The sequence below is a fragment of the Peromyscus californicus genome, unplaced genomic scaffold, assembly GCF_007827085.1.
Source record: "Peromyscus californicus insignis strain IS unplaced genomic scaffold, ASM782708v3 Scaffold_8__1_contigs__length_139910024, whole genome shotgun sequence".
Classification (NCBI taxonomy): domain Eukaryota; kingdom Metazoa; phylum Chordata; class Mammalia; order Rodentia; family Cricetidae; genus Peromyscus; species Peromyscus californicus.
In genome coordinates, this window is record NW_026294606.1 from 49,203,150 (window position 1) to 49,230,916 (window position 27,767).

General features: G+C 47.2%; 1 protein-coding gene across 1 annotated transcript in view; it reads left to right on the forward strand.

Annotated features, from left to right (window-relative positions):
- The window catches only part of Edaradd (EDAR associated via death domain), a 44,169-nt gene extending 23,321 nt beyond the window's left edge, over window positions 1–20,848 (forward strand). Inside the window, exons 5-6 of the mRNA XM_052728841.1 lie at window positions 12,394–12,439; window positions 17,773–20,848. Of these exons, the coding sequence (XP_052584801.1) occupies window positions 12,394–12,439; window positions 17,773–18,155 (429 nt within the window). The 3' untranslated portion in view covers window positions 18,156–20,848. The remainder of the gene's footprint in view (window positions 1–12,393; window positions 12,440–17,772) is intronic.
- The last annotated feature ends 6,919 nt before the right edge of the window (window positions 20,849–27,767 follow it).

The window sequence follows — 27,767 nt, forward strand, 5'->3', positions numbered from 1 at the left end:
TACAAGTTTGAAACCTGGTGATATCTGACTAGATTCCTAGCCATACCACACTGTCTTGATAACTGTAGCTTCATAGTGTGTTTTAAAGTTAGGCAATTAGAGCCCACTGCTTTCCTCCAACTGACTAGTCTAGATTGGAGGGAATCTACTTTCTGTATCAATTTTAGAATCTATTTGTCAATATTCAAAAATAGTTTGCTGGGACTTTGCCTGGGATCGAGTTGACTCTGTAGGTCAGCTTGGGGAGAGCTGGCAGCCTGTATCAGTCATTACTGTTCCTCAGTTTTTCACAGATGGCAGGCACCATGCACTGAGGCATCGCTTTAGGCATCCCCTCTACACCCTGTGAGTGGCCTGATTTCTTAAAGACCTGGCTATATAGCCCAGTATGTTTTGCAAATTCTACATGATGACCTATGTTTGAAGGCCGTATGGATTAATCAGATCTTTACCAGCTTTTCTACTAATCATGAAAATACAGTTAACAGAATAGAAAAATAGACTACCCAGCAAATCATTCCACTGATATCTATGTAGTAAATAATTTCTAATAAATGAGAATTTAATTTTGTTTAGATTGTACATTATTTTTAGACACATATACATATATAAGAAAGCATCACCTGTTTTTAGTAGATTTGACCAAAAAAGTTAGCAGTGCCCTGTGATTGAGCTCTTTAGAGAGATGGCCGTCCTGCTTGTCTTGGCCATTCCCATGCTGCCCCCAGAGGCCTGACATTTCTCTGTTGGGAGCAGATTGGTGTACCAGTCCACCTAAACCTAGAGAGATTGTAGGCTTTTCCTCCGGGTCTGAAGGGCACTGGGCTGAAAGAACAGCCTGGGTGGATGCTACCAGAACTCACCTGGTAAATGCAGGGTGTATGAGTTTCCTTTCTTGTTGTGACTAAAAACCCAACAGAAACATCTTAAGAGAGGAAGAATTTGTTTGGACTCACAGTTTCAGAGATACAGTCCCTCATGGTGGGGAGGGCACGGGGGACGTCCTTGGGAGCATATGGTGGCTGCTCTGCACATTGTGGTGGATCAGAAAGCAGACAGCTAGCAGCAGAGGTGGGTGTACAAAGGCCCGCCCTGAGGGACCTAAGTCCTCCAAGTGAGGCCTCACATCCCAGAGATTCCATGACCTCCCCAAACAGTGCCAGCTTCCGGGGACCAAGTATTCAAATACGTGAGCGTGGAGGCGACATTTCAGACTGGAACCCTTCCTCAGGGGCTGCTCCTTTCTTTGCACTGGACTGGGAGGCCCTGGGTAGAATTCTAACCAGCAGCCTAGCTGTCTTGGCAGGCAATGGGCTCACCAGGAGCTATGCAGATCCGAAGCCATTAAGTGCATGGTAATAACAGGGCATGGCGGGGACCAGCAAGGCTGCAGATGCTATCTGTCGTTCGTCAGCCCGGCAGGCCCCTGCCTGCAGTTCTGGACACGCAACAATCCTTTCAAGCTCCAACAAGATCTGTTTCATAGATTGGCGGGTCCTTGAGCTTTTTTCTCTGAGGGAAAAATCAGATCGCTCTGGTTTATTTGGCAATTTCTTACTTTACCCCTGGTGTGAAGTTTATAGGACAAGGAACCAGCACTACCAGCTAAGACTGCAGATTTCCTTAGAATATATACGTGGTATTTTTAAACTCTAAAAGAGAAACTTCTGCTGTAGCCTGCCACTCCAAATAGACCACCTGTTTCCTTAAGCCAGGCCAAAAAGGTCTCTTGACACACAGTTGTCTGGGCATCTTGGAAGAGAGAATGAGTTTCAGGGGCTTGGGGATCACCTGCTTGGTGTTCTGCACGTGTCTTGCCATCCCCCTGCCTCAGTTGTTTATGGCCGACAAACAGTTCATGTCAGATTGAAGATGCTACCTTTGAATAGACATCTGATGTCAAAAATACTTGAGCTGGGATGGCAGGATGGCTCAGTAGGTTAGGCACTTGCTGCCAAACCTGATGACCTGAGCTCAATCCCTAGGACCCACATGGTAGAAGGAGAGGACCCAGACATTGTTCTCTGACCTCCACACTCATACAATGACATGTATGTACACACAGACACACACAGGTACACATAGACACACACACAAATAGATATATTATTAAAACTTTAAAAAAAAATAAATAAAACTACTCAAACCTGATGTAATGGTTCACATCTGAAATCCTAGCACTTGGAAGGTAAAGGCAGGATATTCAGTTCAAGGTCATTCTCAGCTACATAGTCAGTTCAGTTCAAGGCTAGCCTAAGCTACATGAGACCTTGTCTTTAAAAAAACAAGAAAAAGCCGGGCGGTGGTGGCGCACGCCTTTAATCCCAGCACTCAGGAGGCAGAGGCAGGAGGATCTCTGTGAGTTCGAGGCCAGCCTGGTCTACAGCGCGAGATCCAGGAAAGGTGCAAAGCTACACAGAGAAACCCTGTCTCGAAAAACCAAAAAAAAAAAAAAAAAAAAAAAAAAAAAAAAAAACAAGAAAAGAAAAGATATAGAGGCTGGAGAGATGGCCCAGTGGTTAAGAGCACTGGCTGCTCTTCCAGAGGACCTGAGTTCAGTTCTCAGCACTTACATGGCAGTTCACAACTGTTTGTAACTCCAATTACAGGGGATCCTATGACCTCTTCTGGTTTCTGTGGGCATACATATATGACATACATTCACAGACACACATGCACATACGTGTAAATAAAAAAATAAAAATAAATCTTTGTTTAAAAAAATCAAACAACTAAAAGTGAATAACAGGCCAGGAGGTGGTGGGGCACACCTTTAAATCCCAGCACTTGGGAGGCAGAGTCAGGCAGATCTCTATGAGTTTCAGGCCAGCCTAGTTTACAAAGTGAGTTCCAGGACAGCCAGGGCTACACAGAGAAACCCTGTCTCAGAAAAAAAAAAAATGAATAATAGAATTTCTCTTTCCATCTTTTGATAAGCAGAGACAATCCTGTCCCAAACCGATAGCCATCTGATTCTATCTCCCTCCGGCATTTAACTTCCTCAGAACACGAGCTTTCTTTTTCTAGACCATAGTTATATGTCCCAGATCCTGCCCTTGCAATGATTTCCCCTCTCTGTGAAATGGTCCTGGATCATGGCCTTACTGGGAACAAACCCTGCAGCCCATACTCTGAGGTTTTCCTCTCTGCCCCAGCTCCACCCCTCTCTGCCCCAGCTCCACCCCTCTGGGCAGGCTCTGTTGCCTTTTGGCACTCCCTACACCTCCCCTGTTTACCCTTCTGGACTTGCTCACTGCTGTTAGAAAGATGCTCTTGTCATTCCTGGCCCTCACAGCCCTCCAATAGCCGGACGCTGATCCAGATTAATGCCCTGGTCAAGCATTTTGGTGGTAATCTCACTGGCATTTCTGTGGGATCTGCCTTGTCATTCTGAGGCTTACTGCCCCTGTTTTTGATGACTGGGAATAATGGAATGTCAACCTTGGTTCACACTGGTGCCACAGCAAACCCAGGCTCCCCAATGTCACTCTGTGATGAAGCTCCCCAGAAATAAACATCTAAAAGAAAATTGTAGTAGTTTGCAAGAGTTTCAGTTCCCAGCACCTATGCTGGGCAGGTCATAACCACCCATAATTCCAACTCCAGGGATCCAATGCCCTCTTCTGGCCTCTTCAGGTACCTACACACACACACACACACACACACACACACACACACCAAAAATAGAGCTGGAAAGATGGCTCAGTGGTTAAAGTATATATTCTCTTGAGTTCAATTTCCAGCACCCATTTTGAGTGGCTCACAATTGCCTATAACTCAAGCTCTGGGGGATCTGATGCCTTTGGCCTCCAAGAGCACTACACTCAAGTGCGTATACACACACACACACACACACACAAACATATGAATGAAAATAAAAATAAATCCAAAAATATTTTTGGGGATTTTTTTTTCGAGACAGGGTTTCTCTTTGTAGCTTTGGTGCCTATCCTGAATCTCACTCTGTAGACCAGGCTGGCCTGGAACTCACAGAGATCAGCCTGGCTCTGCCTCCTGAGTGCTGGGATTAAAGGTGTGCACCACCACCACCCGGCCCAAAAATATTTTTAAAATTATAATAAAAAATTTTAAAATATAAGAAGTGTTCTAAATATTAAATAAAATATTTAAAATACATTGAAATAATCAACCAAATGTAAACTTTTTCCATATGTGAAATGAAATGGTCTTTCTTGGGCTCACACACTATTAGGCAGCTCAGGAAAATCACAGACCAACCAGTGTATGATGCTCCTCCCTTCACTACATGGCTGTTCCCAACATCACTGGTACTACAAGCCTGGGTTTTGTGAATGAAAGGGATCTAAGGAGAAGCTCCCACCACCCTGGAACTTCCATGTCCTGAGGTCTACCTGTGTTTGCAGGAACCAACCATAATCACCTGTAAAGCATTTTGTGATATTTCTGAACATTAACTAGCTCTATTCCATATACAAAGGGAAAACCCAAGATCTTTTATCTCTGTACCTGTAGCGTGAGTTTGGAATTACACTCGGAAATACACTCAGCACCCTGGCCTCCCTCTAGCAACAGCTAAGGGTTTTGACCCACACTTCAACTCCAGCTGTGGAAGGCCTATGTCATCGCAGAGAAAAACCACTGAGGAGAAGAAAGCGCTAAGTGTACACAAATCTTTAGTTGGTTCTCATCGGAGCAACAACTGTGGCATTTCTTTCAAATTTGTGTTCTTCTGTACTTAGTTTTTCATCCACAGTGAAGAGATCCCTGCTCCTGGCCTCAATTTAATCTCTGCCCACCTTTGTGCCATCTTTGATCTGTCTGGGCTTTGAACACATGGCTCCTGAGATGTTGGTCTTTACATATGCAGACAACATTATAGTAAATGGAGACAAACTGAGAGCATTTCCTTTAAAACCAGGACCAAGACGTCCACTCTCCCAACTCTTATTTAATATAGTGCTCAAAATCTTAGCTATAGCAACTACACAAGAGAGAGGCATAAAGAGAATAAAAATGGGAAATGAAGGAGTCAAACTATCCCTACCTACAGATGACATGACATCACTTCAACGACCCTATAAAATCTACTACAGCCAGTAAAGTTGCAAGATACAAAATCAATATAAAAAGTAAAAACAATATCCTTCATATATAGCAACAATATACCACAGAGAAAGAAATTAGGAAAAAAAATCCCACTCAGATTAGCAAAAAAAAAAAAAAAAAAAAAAAAAAAAAGTACCCAGGAATACACCCAACTAAAGAAAAAGACCTCTTGACAATGAAAATGTCAAGACACTGAAAGAGGAAATCAAAGAAGATACTAGATGGTGGGAAGGAAGACTTTCCATGCTCATGGATTGTCAGAATTAATATTGTGAAAATGACTAACCTACTAAAATTAGCCTACAGATTTAATTCAATGCCTATCAAATTTCTGATGTGACATTTGGCAGATCTAGGAAAAACAACACAAGAATTCGTGTGGAACCACAGAAGACTACAGATACCCAAAGCAATCCCAAGGAGTGAGAATACAGCAGGAGGAATCACAATACCTGACTTCAAATTATACGGTAGAGCCAGAGTGACAAAATCAGCCTGGGATTGGCCCAAGAAGAGACAGACAAATGGAACAGAATAGAGAGCCCAGAAATAAACCAGCAAAGCTATGCCCACCTAATTCTTGACAGGCAAAAATACACAGTGGTGAGGGAGATAGCCTATTTAATAAACAGTGTTGGTAAAACAGAACCTCCACCAGCAGAAGAATGAAATTAGATACATATTGTTATTTAATTTTTAAATATGTCTATTTAATTCTTTTCTTGAACGCATCAATTTTGTCTTTCTAGTTGTCTGAACCCAGCTAGGCCCCTTTTTTGGGTGCCCACTCTCCTCTTTCGTGCTTTATTTGGTGACATTTCCCTCTAGGCCTTTCCACTCTGCTGAGGACCTCTTCCACCTATGTGCCTCTTACCTCCCAATGCCTCTGCTCTTAGTTAGCTGACTTTTTTTGTTTTAGTTTTATTTTATTTTGAGACACATTCTGTCTTGCCTGGGATTCGCTGTGTAACCTGGGCTAGCCTCTAACTTTTGACTCTCCTCCTTCCACTTCCTGAGTGCTGGGCTTACAGACATGTGTTGTTAGTGCCCATTTTATTCGGGGATGGCGATCAAACCCTGGGCCTTGTGCATGCTAGGCAAGCACTCTACCTGAATTACAGCCTCAGCACATAGTTAAACCTACTTTGAACACAGCCTTTGTGCTCAGCACTAGCGATATAAAGATGAGTGAGACATAGTTGTCGCCCTTCATGGTAGAGCTGTAACAGAAGTGTGCACAAAATTCATAACTCAAGAAGCAAGGGAAGTTTTTGGAGACAATGACACCATCTCTCTAGAGGTTGACGTGAAGAAGACAATGACTTAAGGCAATGTCTTAAGACTCCTGAGGGTGGGAAGAGTCCACTGACTCAGCCTGCACCTTATAAAGCAGGGGGAGAGAAGGGGACAGGGACCCAGTGGTGAGTGGAGGGTCTACATCAGGACCCGATACAACTCAGGATAGTTGGCAGGTGTATTAGTTAGGGTTCTCTGGAGGAACAGAACTGGCAGAGTGAATACATAGCAAAGGGGGGCTGGGTTTAGTAGACTGGTTTACAGGAAGTGGTCCAGGTAGTTCAGCAATGGCTAGAGGCCTCAGCAGTCCCAGTCTGGCCCTGAAGGCCAGAAGGGTTCCTGGAGAGGCCCAGGGCTTCATGCAGAAAAGGTGGCAGCAGAGGCAGCATGCACAGTTGCAGCAACAACACAGTAGATGAACTTGCCAATGAGATGTGAAGCCAGCAGGCAAAAAGCAAAAGTAGTTCCCTTAATTCCCCTTCCATCTGGACCACAGATGGAGGGTCCTGCCCACAGTTAGGGAGAACCCAATCAAGAAAATCCCTTATAGATGTGCCCAGAGGCGTGCCTTATGGGTGGTCTAGATCCTATCAAGCCCACAGCATTAACCATCACGTTATGTTAATGTGGACCTGCGGATGAGCAGGGAACAGTGAGGTCAGATAACATGAATGTGTGAGGTTTGTAGCTTTCTTTTCTCCAGCAAAGCATAGCAGGTTAGAGCAAGATGGATTTAGAGTGTAGGAGACTCCAGGGATTGGCCAGGGGCCCACAGTTATCAGACAAATGGGCACACAACCAGGAGTGATGGGGTGCTGTGAACTTGTCCTGGGGAGACATGGACGAACATCTGCTCACCCCAGAGAGGGCTCCTGCAACTGACCAAAGCAATGACTCTGTCTGAGAGGAGTTTGGTAAAGTGAGGTGATTGGATCTACCTATGGGAGCATGGATTAAGGGTTGCTTGCAGGAGTGTGGGTGACCCCAAAGCTTCTGATCACCAAAAAGTCTCACCCCAACATAAATGACAACATCCTCATGGCTACACAGATGGAGCCCCCCTCCGTTAAGCTCCCACACTCTAGATGATCCAGCATGTCCTGGGGCAGAAGTCCATACAGCTGTTCGGGCCATGCAGGGTGGAGCATGCAGGGTGGAGCAGCTGGATCTCAGTTGAGAGGCTAATGACTCTCCCATCACCTCCAGCTATGGGGAAGATCAATAGGCCTGGTCTTGAGGGTCCCTTCGAAGTGTCACAAGAGAAAGCACAGCACTCAGGTGCTCGGCAATGACTAAGTGGATAGGAATGGAGGTGAGATCCAAGGGGGCTTAAGGGGTCGAGGCCCCAGAGCAGGCAGGAATGGAGGAGAAGTAAGGAGACTCCTGTTGAAAGGCAACCTGTGGAATGGTCTTGAAGACATGGGCTGCATTCTGTGTCCACGCTTACCTCCCTCCGTTTTTGCCTCCCTCCACAGACACTTGATGCCCCGGTTATCCCCCTCTCTATAACACACACAGTGTCCTTGCCATGCAGCCTGGGGTGTAGTGCTGAAGACAGACTCCAAACCCAATGCCCCAGGCACTGTGGGTGAGACTACAGGATACTGTGGGAGGACCCAGGTCACAGAACCCACATGGGGCATTTGGAGAAGGCCCCCGAGAGGAAGTGACGTGTCAGCTGAGGCCTGATGGGGTCAGGGTGGGAATCTTTCAGAGCTAGGTATATTGGAACATTCCAGAGAGACCCAGCCATGATTTCTAGCCACGTCTGTGGCAGCACTACCCACCCAGGAGATATTTTCACTTCCGCTGCTTAGGGCGGGGGATTCCTGCAACCCATGAGGGTCCCTCCCTTCTCTCTGGCCCCGACTCTGCCATCACAGTGTAGGACTTGAGTACTGCAGGAGGTTGAGACCTCCCAGCTTGCTCTCCACTTCTCATCTCTCCTTCCAGAATCTGCTCAGCACCTCTAGTTCCAACACTTGCTTCGGTCTCTTCCAGGAACCAGTCTTTTCTGTTGCTCTCGGCTTCTAGGGGCTATTGTACGTGGACCTGACCTCTTCTTGCCCGTAACTCTTCAGAGCCTGCTCTACCTTCTGCTCACCTCCTTTGCTCATCTCCTAGTGACTTCTTCACCTCTAGTTTTCTTCCCTCCCTCCCAGACGCAGAGTCTGTATCCCAGCCTCAGCCCCTGCCTTCCATGTGTCCTGTACCTGCAACTAGTCAGGTGTTTCCCCTGCTGATTTTACACTGTATTGGACATGTCCTGCTTCCATTGAGAGCCCACAGTGAGCCCTACTGTCTGTAGACAAAGTCCAGCACTTACGAGGGCGGCAGCCATTCCCGTCTTCCCGATATCTTGCTCCTCTTCTCGCCTCTGTCAAAGACCCAGTAACACTGAGAGATTTCCTGCTTTTCTATGTTCTTGTCAACTGCTGTAGGTTCTAGGCAAATGCCCTGTTCTGCAACTGTCCACTTTCCAGACCCTCAGCGGGACCAGTCTCAACCATCTTTGTGTTTGGGAAATGACCTCTGATGTATTTTATCTTATTCATAGTTTTTTGTGGTATTATTATTTGTGTTTTTGTTGTCTGGTTTGTCTTTCAGAGACAGGGTCTCGTGTAGCCCAGGTTGGCCTTGAACTTCTGCTCCTCCAGCGTTCACTTCTCAGGTGCCATGATTACAAGCATGTGCCCATGCTCCTGGGTTTATGTGTGCTGGGGATGGAACCCGGAGCTTCACACATGCTAGACAAGCACTCTGCCAACTAGGCTACATTCCCCCACCCTCCACTTCCTTGCCTTGCACCCTTTAGAACCCTCTCAAACAAGGTCTCCTGTAGCCTAGGCTGGCTTTGCACTCCTGACCCTCCTGCCTCCAGCTCCCAAGTGCTGGGATTCTAGAGGTATGCACCACCTCACCCAATTTGTGTTTGTGTGTGTTAAGTTCTCACTGTAGCCTAGACAGATGTCTACAAACAGCAAATCTTCCTGCCTCTGTTCCCCAAGTACTGGGATTACAGCTGTGAACCACCACTGCCAGTTTTGAGTTTTGTTTAACTTTTTTGTGATGCTGGGGATTGAACCCAGGGCCTGAACATACTAGGCAAGCATTCCCTCACTGAGCTGTATCCCCAGTCCCCTCTGGTATTTTCAGTCTATGGAGACCTCTTCCTGGGGGACTCCATCGGTACCTCCCTGAGTGCTCGAAATCTTCGGGCTGGCCTTTTGGTCACGCCTGTGATTCTTCTCCTTCTGTACCTTACTCAGGTCAAGGACCCAGGTCCTTGGACCTGTGGATATGAGTTCCTTCATGCAGCTTCTCCACATTAACAGCTCAGTAAACAACTGTGGAATAAAGGCAGGAACATTGTTTCAACAAGACCAAAATAAACAGATAAGGTACAAATTCTTTTCTGATTTCACTGTTGGGAATTTCACATTAAAGTGGCACAGTCATCAGGACTGGAAACAAAGGTCCTGGCTTATCTTTTGTTTCATTTTATTCTTTGAGGCAAAGTCTTGCTATGTAGCCGGTGCTAGCCTGAAACTCTCTTAGAAGTCCTCACAGTGGTGGGACTGTGGGCATGGGCCACTATACCCGGCCACCCTGGCCACTCTGTTTTCAACCATTTCACAGTGTTTCTGAGTCGTGCACCCTGCCCACATCCTGAGGGTGACTCTGACTAGCTGGTATTGGCCTGTTATTCTCTAGATGATGATAAATCAAGCAGAATGAGCCAGGCAACACAGTTTTGACTTCTGGGAAACATGGTGTTTTTATCAGAGACCTCTATACCAAGAAATCTACAAACTTTAATATTCCTGTCTGTCTCTGCGACTTGGAGTTTCTATTCTGTCCTTGTGGCCCACGCTTCCGATTCAGTGGGCAGAGTTGACAGTGTTGATGTAAGAGTGAGCAGGCCTGCCCAGGCCTGTGGAAACTCTGCAGATAGGAAAGGGCAGGTCTCCACCAGGCCTTCAAGGCAGAGAGTGTAGTCTTGTGGGGGTGGGGCTCTCAGGGCTCCACCTTGTGACTGTGTGAGGCTGTGCTGAGACATTCAGGCCCCTTCAGGGGCTTCCTATAGTACACACACACACACACACATACACATACACACACACACACACAGAAGGGAGAAGAAAGCATTGCAGAAATCCCATGGCTCCCAAGCACGCTGCCTTTGTTGCTGTCCTGAAGAGTCAGAGAAGGCAGGAAAGCAGAAAAACCAAAGCAAGAATTGTCTCAATTCCTGGGGGAAAGTCTGGCTGGTAAGGATAGGAATGCTCCTGTGGTGGGTGGAAAGCTAGTCTCGGGATTAGTGGACATATACACACTGCAGAGAACTGGGATTGGCGAGTTCAGGGCAAGGAGAAAGGCTCTTTAGAGGATTAAGAGAAAAGTAGCAAATGCTTAAAGTGTACTAAACACAATGACAGCAGGGGTTAGTGCGTTTTGTTGTTCCTAAGACAGTGTGTTGTTGTAAAGGCCACTTGGGCCTTGAACTTGTAATCCTTCTGCCTCTGCCTCCTGAGTGCTAGGATATGGGTGTGTGCTACCGTGCCTGGCCAAGTTAGTGCTTCTTTACAAACAAAGTTCAGACACCTGGTAATTAAAAGCCCCGTGGAGCTGTGTGAATCCAACAGAACCTTCATGTACATCAGAGGCCAGTGGAGGTGATGTCTGTCTGGAGCGACAAAGTCAGAACTGTGGATCCCACTCCGGTGATGGGTGGAGGGGCAACGGTGGGTGATGGGAAAGGCTGCAGGTGTACAAAGATGCAGCTCCCAAAGGCGAAGTGGGCGGGGACTGGTCCTCCCTGGCAGCCTTGTGGCCAGCACATGGTCCTCCCTCCAAGAAGACCATAGAGAGGGCCACTGTCATCCTAAAACAGCATGACCCTGGAGGTAGAGACAGAAGCCCAGTCAGACAGGCAGGGCCTGTGTGCTCGTCCAGGGCTTGCCACTGCTCTTTCACTGTTGGTTTTAGCTGCTCTGCAATAAAACTTGAAAGAAATCCGTAGAGAGGCTTCAGATATGAGAGGCTCAGTGGCTGAGTACTGGCTGCACTTGCACAAAACTTGGGTTTAATTCTCTGTACCTACGTGGTGGCTCATAACTCTCTGTCACCCCATTTCTGTGGGATTTGATGCCCTCTTCCGGCTTTGCAGGCACCAAGCGCCCATGTGGTGCACAGTCATACATGCACACAAAATACACATAAAAATGAATTTAAAAAAATACACAGGTAAGGTAAAGAATTGTGGCCTGGAGTGGGTGCTGGGGAAATGGATCCTTGCTTAGGTCAAATGCCCGCTGAGCAAGCACTGAACCTGAGTTCAGATCCCTGCACCCACGTGAAAGCTGGATGTGGTTGATACAGCTGTAACCTTGACACTGACTGGGGACAGAGTAGAGAGACAGGCAGACTCTGGAGTTCACTGACCAGCCAGTCTAGCTAGAGGTAAGAGACACTGTTCAAAAGATAAGAAAGATGTAGAGGGGTGGTGGGAGACACTAACATCAACCCCTGGCCTCCACATGCATGTGCAAACACATCACACACATGCACGCACGCACTAGCGCGCGCATAAGAATTCTAGCCTAGACTGGCAGGTTTAATCCAAGGCAGAATGAAAGCAAAACAAAGAGTTTGTGATAAGGATAAAATGAAACAGGAGCCATGTTTGCATGCTCCCGTGGTTACATGCATGCTCCCATGGTTACATGCATGCTCCCATGGTTACATGCATGCTCCCATGGTTACATGCCTTCAGATGTTTGAAATGGGACCCTGGTCTGCTTCACCTCTGTCCAGTGTCTCCTGGAGCAGCTGCGTCCTGGGCTTGTTCCACATTCTAGGTCAGTTCTCAAAGCTCACCACCACTGAGGAACTACCCCTGAGCTTCAGTCAGGCCCTCCCACTTAGCTGGTAGAAATTTAACTAAGGAGGGAAACTTGACATTTCCTGTGGCCATGACTTTGATGAGGGTCGATTTTTGTTTTATAGGGAGAAGAAAACGACTTTGTAGACAGCACTGGAGATCCCCTTTCAGGTAAAGGATTGAGTAAGGTACCGGCATCGGCGAGCACTGGGCAGACGCATGAAAGTTAGTCAGCGAATGTGTGCATCATTAACGTGTGTTATGCATGTGGCTTTATAGCTATTCGACGATCAGCAGTTAATTTTCATTCTGTTGATTACAATTGTGTGTGTGTGCATGTGTGTGTGTATGTGTGTGTGTACCTCAGTTTTTGAGACAAACTCTCACCGGGACCTGGAGGTCTCTGATAAGGCTAAGTTTGCTGGCCAGGGATCTCCTCCCTCTGCCTTCCCAGCACTGGGACCACAGATGCATGTTACCACACCTGGCTTTTTTTTTGTTGTTGTTGTTGTTGTTTTGTTTTTTTGAGACAGGGTTTCTCTGTGTAGCTTTGTGCCTTTCCTGGAACTCACTCTGTAGACCAGGGTGACCTCGAACTCACAGACATCCGCCTGGCTCTGCCTCCTGAGTGCTCGGATTAAAGGCGTGTGCCACCAGCACCTGGCAAATGTGGCTTTCTTTTGTAGGTTCTGAGGCCCACATTTGGAGGCCTGGGCTTGCAGAGTGAGTGCTTTACTGATTGAGCTATCTCTCCAGCCCCAACTGTACTTCATTTTCAAACAATAGCCTATGCTTGGGGAACCAAAGCATAAAGCTTGCCCGGTGACTCTTCATCCTTGTTATATTTTCTGGACACAGCAGAGGATATTCCTTATTCCTGTGACCCAAACACCTCTGTGGAGCCTGGTGTCAGTACATACATTTGGGACACCATCTTTCATGAACATGTCCCGATCTCTTTGAGTGCCTGAGGGGTTCACCTATTGCATGAGTTTTGATAGTGAATTCTCGGTTGCTTCCATTCTCCTTATGATCCCTTCTGAAAGGCCCAAGTTACACAGAAGAGGGCAAGGGATTGTGGGAGGGGAAAACCTATCAGAACTGTTTACAGCCTTCATGTAGATAAAGTGAATTTCTATCCTAACTTGGCACAACCAAGTACATAGCAAGGTGTGTTTTCATCCAAGTCTCCCCCCACCACCCAAATGCAGTACTAGGGATGGAACCCAGGGCCTTTGCTTGTTACACGAGTGCTCTGTCACTGGGCTACATCCCTAGTCGCCTGAAAATGTTTAGAGAGGTTTTTCTCTGATCTGGCCCTCCTTTGTCTGTGAAGGGTAGATTGGCAAGTTTAGTATTTGGGCCACCATCAGGACCCTACCCAGTTCTTGGGCTGACAGCCACTGACCTGAGGCTACTCCCTGAGAGCATGGTTCCCACCACAGCTGTGCATGCACAATCTGAAGTCTCCGAGGGAGCTGTGAAAACTCGCATGTCCTGCTACCACTCCACACTAATTACAATCAGACTTGGGTGGCTGGCCCAGATGTGAGGAGGATTTCCCTCAGGGGTTGGAGGGGATCAGTGGGCTCCACCCCAAAAGAAGTTGAGGAACAATTGCTTCTCGAGAGCCATTGTCCCAGACCCACAGCTGTCCCCTGGGCCATGCTAACTGTGTGTTAGAAGGAGGCTTTAATGGATGATGTCTTTAATCCTCGAAGCTGCTTTTGAGACCAATGTCATTCATTACCTGTGTTCACAGAGTGAGACGAGAGCTTAGCATACACCTGTGCAACAGGCAAGCTGCCTGGCCACAGGGGGCCTTCTCCCTAGTAACTTTTCTTTTTCTTTCTGGGTCTCCGTGGTGCAAGCCGGTCTGGAGCTAGCTGTGTGGCTGAGAATGCCATACCTATCTCTGGTCCACCTATCTCTGCCTCCTGAGTGCTGGGGTTGACAGGTGTGCACCAGTTTATGGGATGCCAGGAACTGAATCCAGGCCTCAAGCCTGATGCACAAGCTCAATACCACGGGGCTCTACCCTCTGATCTACACCTCCATCCCCTTGTTTAGAAGTGACAAATAGGATAAGGGTTATTAAAGCATCTAAGTGAATTTCTAGGGAGGACTGAATATTTTTTCAATCATCTCCTCTCTTTCCAAATCTAGAATTGACCCACAATTTTTTTTTAGTTGGAGACCAAGTCTGTACTGTTTTCTCACAACATGTTCTTCCTGGCTTCCTCCTCCCTCCCTGAATCCTCCCTGCTGCGTCTGAAATGCTGCTGAAAGTGACACATGCTTGGACCTCCTTCCCGGGGAAGCAGAATCTGAAAGTGACACATGCTTGGACCTCCTTCCCGGGGAAGCAGAATCCTCATTTATGCACCTATTTGGCAAATACATACTTAATTTCTTTTTAAAATATTATTTATTTTCTATCTTTAATTATGTGTATGTGTGTGGCAGTGGGTGGGGCTGTGTGCATGTGAATACAAGCGCCCACCGAGACAAAAAAGGGCATGAGCGCCCCAGGAGCTAGAGTTCCAGGAGGTTGTGAATATTCTTAACTGCTGAGCCATGTTGCCAGCCCCTAGTTTTTTCATTTCCAGAGAGAATGTGTCATTGGAGGAAGGGCTAGTTCCTTGTCATTACAGTACTGTCATTCATCCAGTGCCTACTGTGTACCCAGGACTTATCTGTCACTTGATAGGTATCAGGTCATGATCAGTGATCTAGTCCTCCCCCATGCCTGATGATTTCTTGGTTCTCAAGTTTCTCTCTTTCTTCCTCAAGACATCTCAAAGTTTGTCCTTCCAGGTAGAATATCACATGAGATGTGAGAAGTAGTTAAGGTATGGGGGGGGGGGGGGCGGCGGCTAAATATGTTTCATAGAAAATAACCCCGCTACCTAAAGTTTGTCATTTTCTTTTCAATTTCTTAGACAGGGCCTTTCTATGTAGTCCTGGCTGTCCTGGAACTCACTCTGTGGACCAAGATGGCCTGGAACTCACAGAGATCCTCCTGCCTCTGCCTCCCAGGTGCTGAGATTAAAGGTGTATGCCACCATGCCTGCCATAGCTTGTGATTTTAACAGGCAGTTTGAAATCTTCTCATATATCAATGCATATGGATTCCAGTGTTGCATTCCAACCTTATTCACTGAGCCGGGGTGATCTGTCCAGGCAGCTTGCTCTGTGGATCCTGTCTCTACCTTCTGTGGCTGGAATAGCAGTTGGGCTGTCACATTCACACAGCATTTACAGAGGGTTTGGGTGGAGGGTCTGAACTTAAGTTCTCACACTTGTTTGGCAAATGCTTTAGCCACGGAGCCATCCCCCTGGGCCTCTATTTTATTTATATTTAAGCAGAGTCATGCTATGTAGCCCTGGCTGACCTGGTACGTAGGCTAACATGGCGAATACTTTATCAGCTGAGACATCTCCCCACCCCGCCTCTGTTCAAATTTCTTACTTTCCTACAGTCACTGCTCAGTGACATCATGTGTAGTAATGTGTCATCTTACAGCAAAGGTCACATCCCCACAACTTTCCAAGCCTATGATTTTTAAACCCAAATTCAGACTCTGGAGATGGTGTTGTGTAGTTGACGCTGCTCAGTGGCCGTGTCCACAGAGTGGCACCACCAAGGGCTTTAGTGAGTGACTTCCTGAGACCTCTCCCCGACCCACTTCACTTCCCACTCATGTTTTTACCTCCTGGTAATAAAGGATGCTGAGAGGACTGAAGCGGGGAAGGCCATCCTTCTGGGGTGGGAACCAGTTTTTGGGTGAGGCCCAGGCTAGAACCTGATGTTGCTCCTCGGCCTGCCTCCAGATCCCTGCACACCCCCAGGCTGCTGGCCACACTTCAGACAGAGCCTCTGTGAGTGAAGAAAACAGATAAAGCAGAGGAATGATAAGGAGGCTATAAATTCCGAAAGTAAGCTTTCTGTCACTAGCCATGACAGATATGCTTTTTGTTTTCAGATGTGCTCATGGAGCAGGCAGACCAGTTTTCTTTCTTTTCAAGAACTTTCGAGGGGTTGTGCAATCACCATACCATCTTCACATGCTAGGTTTGATGTTAAAAGCTGTCAGGGAAGCCAGTGAAATGGCTTAGTAGGTGCTTGCTGTCAAGCCTAGCAACCCGAGTTCAATCCCCGGGCCCCACACGATGGAAGAGGAAGCTAAGTCCTGCAATTTATTCTCTGACCTTCACAGGAAGTGGCACACAAGCACCTGTGCACACACGGGGCAATAACAATAATTTTTTTTAAAAGACTGTCAGGATGCCGGGCGGTGGTGGCGCACGCCTTTAATCCCAGCACTCGGGAGGCAGAGCCAGGCGGATCTCTGTGAGTTCGAGGCCAGCCTGGGCTACCAAGTGAGTTCCAGGAGAGGCGCAAAGCTACACAGAGAGACCCTGTCTCGAAAAACCAAAAAAAAAAAAAAAAAAAAAAAAAAAAAACTGTCAGGAGCAAAGGGGTGTGCTCAAGCATGAGTTGGTCCTGGAACCCTCAACCTGGTCAATGGCCCTCCAAATGCATGCTGGAACAGGGAAAAGCATGGATGGAAAGGGAGGTTGGCTTTATCAACTCTTGCTACTGCTACCAGCTGACCAGCTTTTCTTCTCCTGTGAAGAGTAACACTGCAGGGGCTTCCAAGATGTCCCAGGCAGTAAAGCGCTTGCTTGCCTTGCAGAGTGAGGACCTGAGCTCTGTTGCCAGCAGCCATGTGGTCATGGTGCATATGTCTGTGACTCCAGTGCTAAGGAGAAAGAGATGCCTGGGGGTTTACTGGCCAGCCTACCCTACTTAATAAGCTCCAGGCCAGAGATAGATACTCTCTTTAAAGAAAAATAGGCTCAGTGGTGGGTAAAGTTCTTGCTGTGTACCTATCTAAAAGTAAAAGTCAGGTGCTTCAGAGGCAGTGCACATCAGTAACCTGAACAGTGAGTCCAGATTCAGCTAGATCCCTGAGGCTTCCTGACCAGCCAGCCTAGCCTAATCTGTCAGTTCCAGGCCAGTGAGAGATCCTGCACTAAAGGGGGCAGGGGTACTACTCAAAGTTTGACACCCAAGGTTGTCCTCTGGTCTCCACATACATACTGTACATCTGTGCACACTTGAACACACACATAAGAATAACATTATGTGAGCAATAAGAAGTGACTGTTCGCCGGGCAGTGGTGGCGCACGCCTTTAATCCCAGCACTCGGGAGGCAGAGCCAGGCAGATCTCTGTGAGTTCGAGGCCAGCCTGGGCTACCAAGTGAGTTCCAGGAAAGGCGCAAAGCTACACAGAGAAACCCTGTCTCGAAAAACCAAAAAAAAAAAAAAAAAAAAAAAAAAAAACAAAAGAAGTGACTGTTCTGGACTATTCGAAGGAAGGCTGTGTGTGTGAGAGACACTTAGATGATGTCACCAATATGGTAGGAAAATAAAGAGGACATAGCTTGTGTAAGTCAGGCCCCTGGTTAACCTGTGGCCTCTCTGTCATCCTGCAGGTGTCAGTAAAAACCAGCCATGTAAGGAAGGCTGCTCTTGCTCCTCCTGTTCACCCCGGGTCCCCACCATCAGCGACTTGCTCAATGATCAGGACTTGCTAGATGTGATCAGGATAAAGCTGGATCCGTGTCACCCGACCGTGAAGAACTGGAGGAATTTTGCCAGCAAATGGGGCATGCCCTATGACGAACTGTGCTTCCTGGAACAGAGGCCTCAGAGCCCCACACTGGCGTTCTTATTCCGAAACAGCCAGAGGACTGTGGTCCAACTGATGGAGCTCTGCCGACTTTACCACAGGGTTGATGTGGAGAAGATCCTGCGCAGGTGGGTGGATGAGGAGTGGCCCCACCGGGGACACTCGGACAGTTCCATGCACTTCTAGAATCACCTTCTGGCATTGGCCTTTCTGCTTGCTGGACCAGCACTCGTCACGGGGGATATGTACCTGCTCTCGAGATTTTCAGATGAGGATGTGGAATGGGCAGTGGCTCTCCCTGAAGCTGGTGGCTTGTGGAAGGATGGGTTCTGTTTCGGTGGCAGGTATTTGTTTCTTTTTGCACATCTGTTTTAATTTAATATTGGAACCTGGAATTGGGGAAGAATATTTTGTAGGTCGCGTAGAGCCAACGCCTATGGTTGGGACAGAACCGTGCCAGCATGAAAAGAAAATGACCCTCTCCTTAGGTACTGCTAAAGATTGCAGCGGGATCCCAAACTGTTGATGTCTCTGGACATGTCCATGTCATCCTATGCAGAACCCTTGCATTCCCAGCCTCGAAGAAGATGGCATGGAGAAGTCACCCTGGCCTGTTCACTGTTACTATTTCTGTCACAAAAGGTTTAGAAGATCAAGAGGATACTGTATGATGTGGCCCGGATACAAGGGCCATCTTTTTTATTCAAACACTTCTGTAATCTATGGGCTATTAGTACTGTCACTGGGTTTAGTATTTTTAAAAGAAATACAAAATTTCTGGTTTGTAGAGCAGCAGAATGGGTTGGTGTCATGGGAATGGCATTGACAAAGAATAGTACTTAATATTCCCTCTTGGGGGCTGGGGAGATGCTCAGTGGTTAAAATTCTCACTGCACAAGCATGAGGACCAGGGTTCAGGCCCCGAGAACCCATAGAAATGAGGAGATGTTGTGGCACCTGGGATTTCAGTGCTCAGAAGGGAGAGACAGGGATCCTCAGACGGAGCAAGCTGCCTAGCTAGGGCTAGTCAAATGGGTAAGCTCTGGGATCAACTGAGAGACTCTTTTTCCACACACAATGTAGAGATCAAGTGAAGAAAAACATCAACATCAGCTTTGGGACTCTGTATGCACACATGCACATGTGTTACACATGCAACAAACACAAATCACACACGTGCATGTGCATCTGCATATACATGCAACAACAACACACACACACACACACACAAATCTTTCTAAATGCCATTTGGGGAGGCTGAGGACATGGGTCAATGAGTAAAGTGCTTGGCTTATCAGTACGAGGACCTGAGTTCAGTCACCAGCACCGCCGTAAAAACCAGACATGGCAGCATGTGCCTGTAACCCCAGCACTAGAGAACCAGATCCAGGAACTCACTGGACAGCCAACATAGCCAGACTGGGAAAGCCACTGTCTCAAAAAGGAAGGTCAATGTGAAGAGTGATTGAGGAAGATACCTAAGGTCAGCCTCTGACCTGTGCGCACACACGCACACACACACACACACACACACACACACACACACACACGCACACACACACACACACACACACACACACACACACACATACACACACTTTTGTTATCCATTTATCCATGCCTCTTTTTTTGGTGCTAGGGATGGAACTGAGGACCTTGAACATGTTCAGCCTGCACTCTACCACTGAGCTACACCTGCACTCCTGTTATTCATGATTTTTTTATTCTTCTCTCATACACTACACCCCAATTGCAGTTACACCTACCTCCGCTCCTCCCAGTTCCTCTCCACGCATATCTCCTCTCCCCCTAGATCCACTCCTCCTCCATTTCCCTTCAAAAAAGAGCAGGCCTCCCAGGGATATCAACCAAACACGGCATAACGAGATACAATAAGACTAGGCACAAACCCTCATTATCAAGGCTGGTTTTTATTTTTATGTGAGCTCACCAAAATCCCAGTGCTGGAAAAGTAGAGACAAGCCGATCCCTGGGGCTCACCTGCCAACCAGCCTTGCTTATGTGGTGAACTACAAGCTGGTGAGAAATCCTGTCGCAAAAAACAAGGTAAACAGTGTCCCAGGAGCAACATCAGAGGTTGTCCTCTGGCTTCTACATGCACATGTACACACAAGCTCACAGACCCATACACATATACCCTAATTAAAACAAACAAAAAGGAAGGATAGCATTGACTGCATAGGACAGAGATACTAAGATGAACTTAAAAGAAGGTGATTTTTAAGCTACCATTTTTTTTTCTCATAGCAATTACGTTTTTCCTCAGGTTGTTGGTAAGTAAAGTCAGCTTCTCACCCAGTGTGACCTCAAAGCAGCCCATGAGGCTTGTCCATCACTTCTGCTTCACTAGTAATCACATCCTACACCTTCCATACTCAGATTTATCACAGTTATGGCCACCTTATTGCCCGATGTATTTAAAGTGACGGCTAGTGATCAAATGTGGACGTTGTGTTTTTCAGATTTATTTTATTTTATGAATGTTTTTCTTGCATGTTTGTCTGTGCACAGGCATGCATGGTGCCTGCCGAGGTCAGAAGAGGGTACCCTAGGTACCCTAGACCTGGAATTACAGAAGCTTTTCAGCCTCCACGTGGGTGCTGGGAACTCAACTTCTGCAAGAGCCACTTTTAACTGTGAGCCCATCTCCCCAACCCCTAAAGGCAGATGTTTTAAAAATAGCCTCTCGGGCCGGGCGTTGGTGGCGCACGCCTTTAATCCCAGCACTCGGGAGGCAGAGCCAGGCGGATCTCTGTGAGTTCGAGGCCAGCCTGGGCTACCAAGTGAGTTCCAGGAAAGGCGCAAAGCTACACAGAGAAACCCTGTCTCGAAAAACCAAAAAAAAAAAAAAAAAAAAAAAAAAAAATAGCCTCTCGGGAAAATCAGATGTTATGTGCATCATGGGCAGAACTTGCTAGGGGATGTTCTGTCCTTTCACAGATGTGATTGGTTGCCTAGCTTTCTCATTAAGCTGTCCATGATGTGCTCTGGCTAGTCTCGCAGAACCTCCTAGCCAAAGCTACTCTCAAACTCACTGTGCAGCAGAGGATGACCTCACATTTCTGATTTGCCTGCCTCTGTCTTTCAAGTGCTGGGCCACCACATCCGGTTTTGCTCTCATTTCTTAGAGCAGAAGCAACCGTAGGGAATGAGAGGGGCTTTGGAAATCACTTCGCAGGAAATGTAACTCGGCGGGTGAGGCTCAGAGGTAGAGGATGCTGGAACATTAGGAGATGTCAGCCCTAGCTTCCCGGTGTACCCTAGAACCCCCAAAGGATGAAAGGAGTAGCTCCCAGGCTGACATGTGTCTTGTTGACACTGTCTAGCCAGATGTTCCCAGAAAGCCCCTTCCTTCCCATCTCCACCAAGCAGACTTGTCACTTTGGCCCAATTTGTGACCATCCCAGAGGCATTGGTGGAGGGGGATTCCCCCATTCTGTTCCATTTCATCAGCCTGCTCCCCCGTACCGTACCCCTCCTCCGAGCCTGCCTTTCCCACACACAGAGAAAAGAAGGGAGAGGAGGAACTCCGGGTGGATGAGCGGTGCCTCGGCAGAAGGCCCAGGGAGGAAGGGCATGAGTTAGCTCCCGTCTCTCTGTTCATGTCCTCTGCTCAGTAGAACCCCTGCTCCACCTAGAGCCTCAGGCCAATCTCTACGACTTGGAACACAGCAGCTGAAATGATGGCTTCCAACTCCCTCCCATGGGCCACAGTGGCAAAAATGATTAAAACTTAAAAATCTTCCTAATGGTACTGTTTTTTAAACCAAAAACTGAGATGAAAAATCCTGCCCATTAAAATCCCCACAAGTTGATTCATGATGATTAGAGTTTCAGATAGCCCAGATTCTCCTCAAACTTAATATGTAGCTGAGGCTGGCCTTGAAGTTATGATCCTCCTGAATTCACCTCCTGAGTGTTAGGGTTGTGGGGATGTGTCACCATGGTCAGCCAAACTTGAGTCCTCACCACAAACTCCCAGAGTGAATATTTTTCATGACCGGCCTGGGACAGCCGATCCTCTGGACCATCATTTCACAGGAAGTGTCCCCAGCACTTCAGCCTCCAGGGACTTGTCAGGCTGCATCTCTAGAACACAGCTGTGCTTGCAATTGTCCACTGAACTTGCCTTTCTACAGTTGGATCAAAATTGTCAGGCAGGGCTGGAGAGATGGTTCAGCAGTTAGGAGTGCTTGCTGCTCTTTCAGAGGACCTGGGTTCAATTCCAAGCACCCACATGGGGTGGCTCACAATTGCCTATGACACCAGCTCCTGGGGAATCTGACACCCTCTTTTAGCCTCTAAGGGCACCCACACACATGGCATACACACACACACACACACACACACACACACACACAAAGTAAATCTCTAAGGGCACCCACACACATGGCATACACACACACACACACACACACACACACACACACAAAGTAAATCTCTAAGGGCACCCACACACATGGCATACACACACACACACACACACACACACACACACACACACACACACACACAAAGTAAATCTCATTCCCAGCTATGGCTGGGAATGTAGCTCTGTTGGGAGAGTGCTTACCTCGCTTGCCCAAAGCCCTGGGTTTGATCTTCAGCACTGCATAAACTGGTGTGTGGTGCTACATGCCTGCATTTCCAACTCCTGGAAGTGGAAGCAGAGGATCAGAAGTTCATAGTCATCCCCAGCTACAAAATGAGTTCGGGGCCAGCCTTGACTGTATGAGACCCTGCTTCATAAACAAAACAAACTGTCATGTAAGCCACGTGTGGTGGGGTTCATGACTGCCACCCAGCATTTATCTTGTGAGAATTTTTAATTATTAGGAGCATGGTATCAGCAAAGAGAAATTTACTGAACGGTTTCTTCAAGTTCATTCTGACTCTAAATGTAAAATGACTTTGATCTGTGTTGCATAAAGAAAGCCAGGAAGTATTCTCAGCTGACGTAGTCTCAGCTTATTTAAAGTTAACTTATGGCCAATGAGTTCTACAGAAGCATAAATACTCTGGTACTTCACAGAGGTGAGAGCAGGGAGGAAGGAGGTCATTTTATGACCGACCAATTAAATGATTATTGAAAGCTTAGTCGTCACTTTTTAAATATTTATTTTTTTTTGTTATTTTTGGTTACGTGTCTGGGTGTGAGTATGTGCACATGAGTACAGGGGTTCGTGGAGACCAGAGGTGTCAGAGCCCCTGGAGCTGGGGTTACAGGTGCTTGTGAGTTGCCAGATGTGGGTGTTGGGAACTGAAGTGAAGTCCTCTAACGAGCAGGAGGAGCTCTTAACTGATGAGCCATTTCTCCACCCCATCACCATTAACCCAGAAGACCTTTCCATCCTGGGAACCTGTGTTAAGGTGAACACGATAGAAGCTGCATGGGGTAAGGTTGTTTTCCTATTATAATGCTGAAATCCCCTTAGCTATGTTTCCAAAAATATGTTTCTTTAAGCAAAACTTCCGTCTGTAATGGTCTGTGATGAGGCCATATATAATGTACATTTTATGTGGTTGCAATAGTGAAGAGTCAAATGAAAGGGAAGGACTCAGAGCCACATGGACAGCCGTACATCCCGGGACAGATTACACACTTCTGGACACGCACACCGGTGAAGGCAGACAAAAACAGGGCATGCAATATTAGCATGGTGGGGTTTTAACTAGTTCCGGCCTGCAGATGTGCTGAGATGTCCCACTTGTGCCTCTAAAAGACCCTGTACAGCCACCTACTTCTGTAGCCCTGAATAGTAAAACTCAGTAACACAGGAGATCTGGCCAAAGACCGTGTGGTTCATCCTGAACAGTAGTTTTTTTTAATATCGTGCTGCCCCCTGCTGGAGGATACACTCTAAATCGGTTTCCTATTAGAGTCTGGCTTCGTTAGGCACCTTCCCAGCAGCCCTACTAAGAGAGAGAAAGGGTATGATTGCTCTGTGACTTGGCACACATAGACACTCCAAGGGTGACATGGCTGAGATGGAGGCTCCTGGATCCAGGATGTGCGCAGCACAGTGGCTGCAGAAGAGTCCCGTGGCCTGGTAATCACTATCGGCACTTAGGTGGACTGGTCTCCACAGGGATTGAAGGTACAGCTGTGTCTGTTAGCTCCCTTTCTCTCCCAGTTTAGCCCGAGGATGCCACAATGCGGTGGTCTCCCGCTCACCTGTCTTCAACCATCTACATTACAAAAAGACGTGCTTCTAAAGACAGGATTAATAACAAGGCGGAACAGATTTTTCTCTTCTATCCTCTCTTTTTTAGGCGATTAAACAGATCTCATTTGGTCTTGAGCAAAGAATTTCTTTTCTCCATTCTTTTTTAAATCAATCCTGTTGTTCCTGCTTTAAAAGTTTCCTCCCATTTGAGGCTATGATGCTGTTGCCTGTGCCACATGGTCAGCGCCGCTCACACATGCGTATCTCAAATCACCTTCCCCCACTGGCCAACGGTGTTCGCCCTCTGAGCTGGCAGCAAACATCTGCTCCATGTTCTCGTGTACACGCAGAAACAACAGTGCTGTGGGCCTAGCAACGCCAAACCACTCTCTGCTCTGGGTGCTACAAAACCAAAGACTGAGACAGTTCTCACAACAAAAGGCACACATCTTCAGAGGGCACACACCGACATACGCCCAAGGTGGTGACTGAGAAATATTTGCCATCTCATTGCTGCCTGGGACTCAGACCCCACCCTGGGATTCCTGGGTACTTGGTTATCAATGCACAAGGAAGGGTGAGTCTTGTCTCTATGGTATTTAGAGAGAATCAAAGCCAAGATGCTGGGCCAGGTGCCGGGGCTACTGAAGTCTCAGCACTGGTGGATGGAGCTCCTGTGGGTACCCAAGACCTAGACTTGAAGGACCCTGGTGGAGCAAGGCCTGCTGTCTTCCTTCCTGTGGCTCTGGAGGGGAGTGTCTCTGGGAATTCTGTCTGGCAGGGGATCCCCAGGTGATCAGGTGATCTGAAGGGACTAAAGTAGTCACTGATACAACTGGAAATGAAATGATAAAATCAGTCAGCTCTCTTGGGGATATAAGGAAGAAGCACCTCAATACTTCCTGGGTGCTCCGTGCTCTTCCATTCTGTGTGACAGTCCAGTGACCACTGTCTTCTGCAGCACCCCCTTGGGAACTTATACAAGACATTTCGGCCTGAGGAGGTCAAGCTTCTGAGATCCCTGTGTCCCTGGATACCATCTATATACCTTGGTACTAGCCTTTTGACTCTGTCTAGATTTTCATCTTCTGTATGATTCTGTTTTTCTTATGAATAAGGAAAGATTTTTATAACTGTAATAATGGGTGCTACAAAATTAAAGACTGGTGTCAACTGCTGTTCCAGTAGATGCCTCATTTTTTAATGTGTATGTGTTTCTGGGAAGGGGGTGTTCTGCACGTGTGTGTTTGCATGTAGAGAGGCTGGAGGACAACCTTGAGTGTCAGTCAGCCTCACAAATGCACACCATCACCTCCTTTGAGACAGGGTCTCTCCTTGGCCTGGAACTCACAAATTAGGCCAAGATAGCTGGCTAGTAAGCCCAAGAGATCTTCCTGTCTCTGCCCCACCAGCGTGAGAATAACAAGTGTATGCCACAATGCCCAGCATTTCTACATGGGTGATGGGGATCAAACTCAGGTCCTCATGGTCAGACAAGAAGCACTTTACTGACTGAGCCATCCCTTAAGACCTACTTTGTGCAGATTCCAGTGTGGTCATCGGCTCACGTCTTGTTAGACCCATCATCCATTACTTGAACACCCAGTGCTTTTCTGAAATGTGTCCCAGATGCTGGAGATGCTAAGATAAACAACACAGCCCTTCTCTCCAAGAGCTGTAGACAGACTCACTGCAGATAAGGACTGACAGGACCAAGGGATGTGGGCAAAGGTGGTCCAGGTGCACAGAGCAGGAGGAAGGATGAGTAGTTAGCCTTCCAGGAGGGTCTCCAGTGTACTGTGTCTGTATGTGAAGGGTTATTTCACCATTATTGCCTGCCTCTTCTGACCCAGTCCATCCTCTAAGGTATCTATGGGCTTGACATCTCTGATTGGAGCCTTATCAACACTCAGGCTCAACCTGTTCCATGACTCATCCTTGTAGTTTTGTGTCCCACCAGACTTCTCCGTGTCATCCATCCTCCAGCAGCTCAGAGCATCCTTAAGACTCTCCTCCTTTTCCTGGTCTGTTTCTTTTTGGGTTGTTTTTGAGACATGGTCTCACTTATGTAGTTCTGGCTGGTCTCTAAAGTAATCCTCCAACCTCTGCCATTTGAGCCAATGATTGTGTGTGTGTGTGTGTGTGTGTGTGTGTGTGTGTGTGTGTGTGCACATGGAGGCTAGAGTTCCAACTCCAGTTCTCTAGTATCATCTCTCTGGTGCCATCCACCTTGATTTGTTTTTTTCAAAACAGGGTTTCTCTGCATAACAGCTCTGACTGTCCTGGAACTCACTCTATAGACCAGGCTGGCCTTTCCTTCCAAGTGCTGGGATTAAGGCTTGGCCACCACTGCCTGGAACACCTTGTTTTTTGATTTGTTGAGACAGGAAAGAGAGAGAGAGAGAGAGAGAGAGAGAGAGAGAGAGAGAGAGAGAGAGAGAGAGAGAGAGGAGAGAGATCCCTGTGTCTGCCTGGCAATCACTAGGATTACCACATCTCACCATGTAGCTTATCTAGGTACTCCATATTAAACTAGTGGTTCTCTACCTTCCTGATGCTGTGACCCTTTAATACAGTTCCTCATGTTGTGGTGACTCCCAACCATAAAATTATTTCATGCTGCTTCATAACTGTAATTTGGCTACTGTTATGAATCATAATGTAAATATGGGAACCCAAAGAGGCCGCAACCACAGGCTGAGAACCACTGCCTTAGACTCTCTCCCCCCTGCATCTCATCTTTCATGTGTCTGCTAGAGCGACGCAGCATCAAAAACAAACAAGTTGTTACCTGCTTGAATTCCTTGTTCTCCTCATTCTCTCATCACATCCAGACAAAATTATCTCTGTCGGGTTTAAATGAGGAAGACTCTTGGTGGCTCTCTCCAGGGACCTACCTAAGATATGTCTGTTTTGAAACTATGACAGCTTGACTTAATACACCATTAGCAATTATCATGGATGCCTAATTACAGTTCAAAAACTCAATGTAAAATGCAATTTCAAAACAAAGAAAAAACTTTTAAGGAAAAAAAATGCGGTCTATGTAAAACACACCCTTGGTACCACACAGCAGAAGTCTGTTCAGGTCCATGATGGATTCACTTTTAGTATTATTCATAAAAACAGAGATTTCTTTTACCCACCACTTGACAGAAACACATAATGGACATTGTTTTGCCTGTTTCTGGCAAGCGCCCTGAACTGGGAACAAGCAAGGTAACCAAGGAGATGATGAATTAATACTTAAATATCAGATTGGGAAGATTTCAGAGGAGATGGGGCCAGATTCCTCCAGGCTTCATTAGAGCAGCTGTCAATACTAGACAGGCAGCTCCTTGCTGGTCTGAGGAGCTGGTCCAGGGAGGTCTCTGCCCAGGGCTGCCCCACTAGGCCTGCGGTCTCTCAGGTCTTGTCATCTCTCCCCAGAAGTATCAAGTCACAGCTTGTTTACTGAGCCAGGTTCCCCCCATTGCAACGAGTAAAGAGACACTTTGCAAAATGCATGCTGGTATGTTAACTCAGGACAGCAAGACGGCTCAGTGAGTGGAGGTACTTACTGTCAAGATGACAGACTGAGTTCAATCCCCGAGACCCACATGGGGGGGAA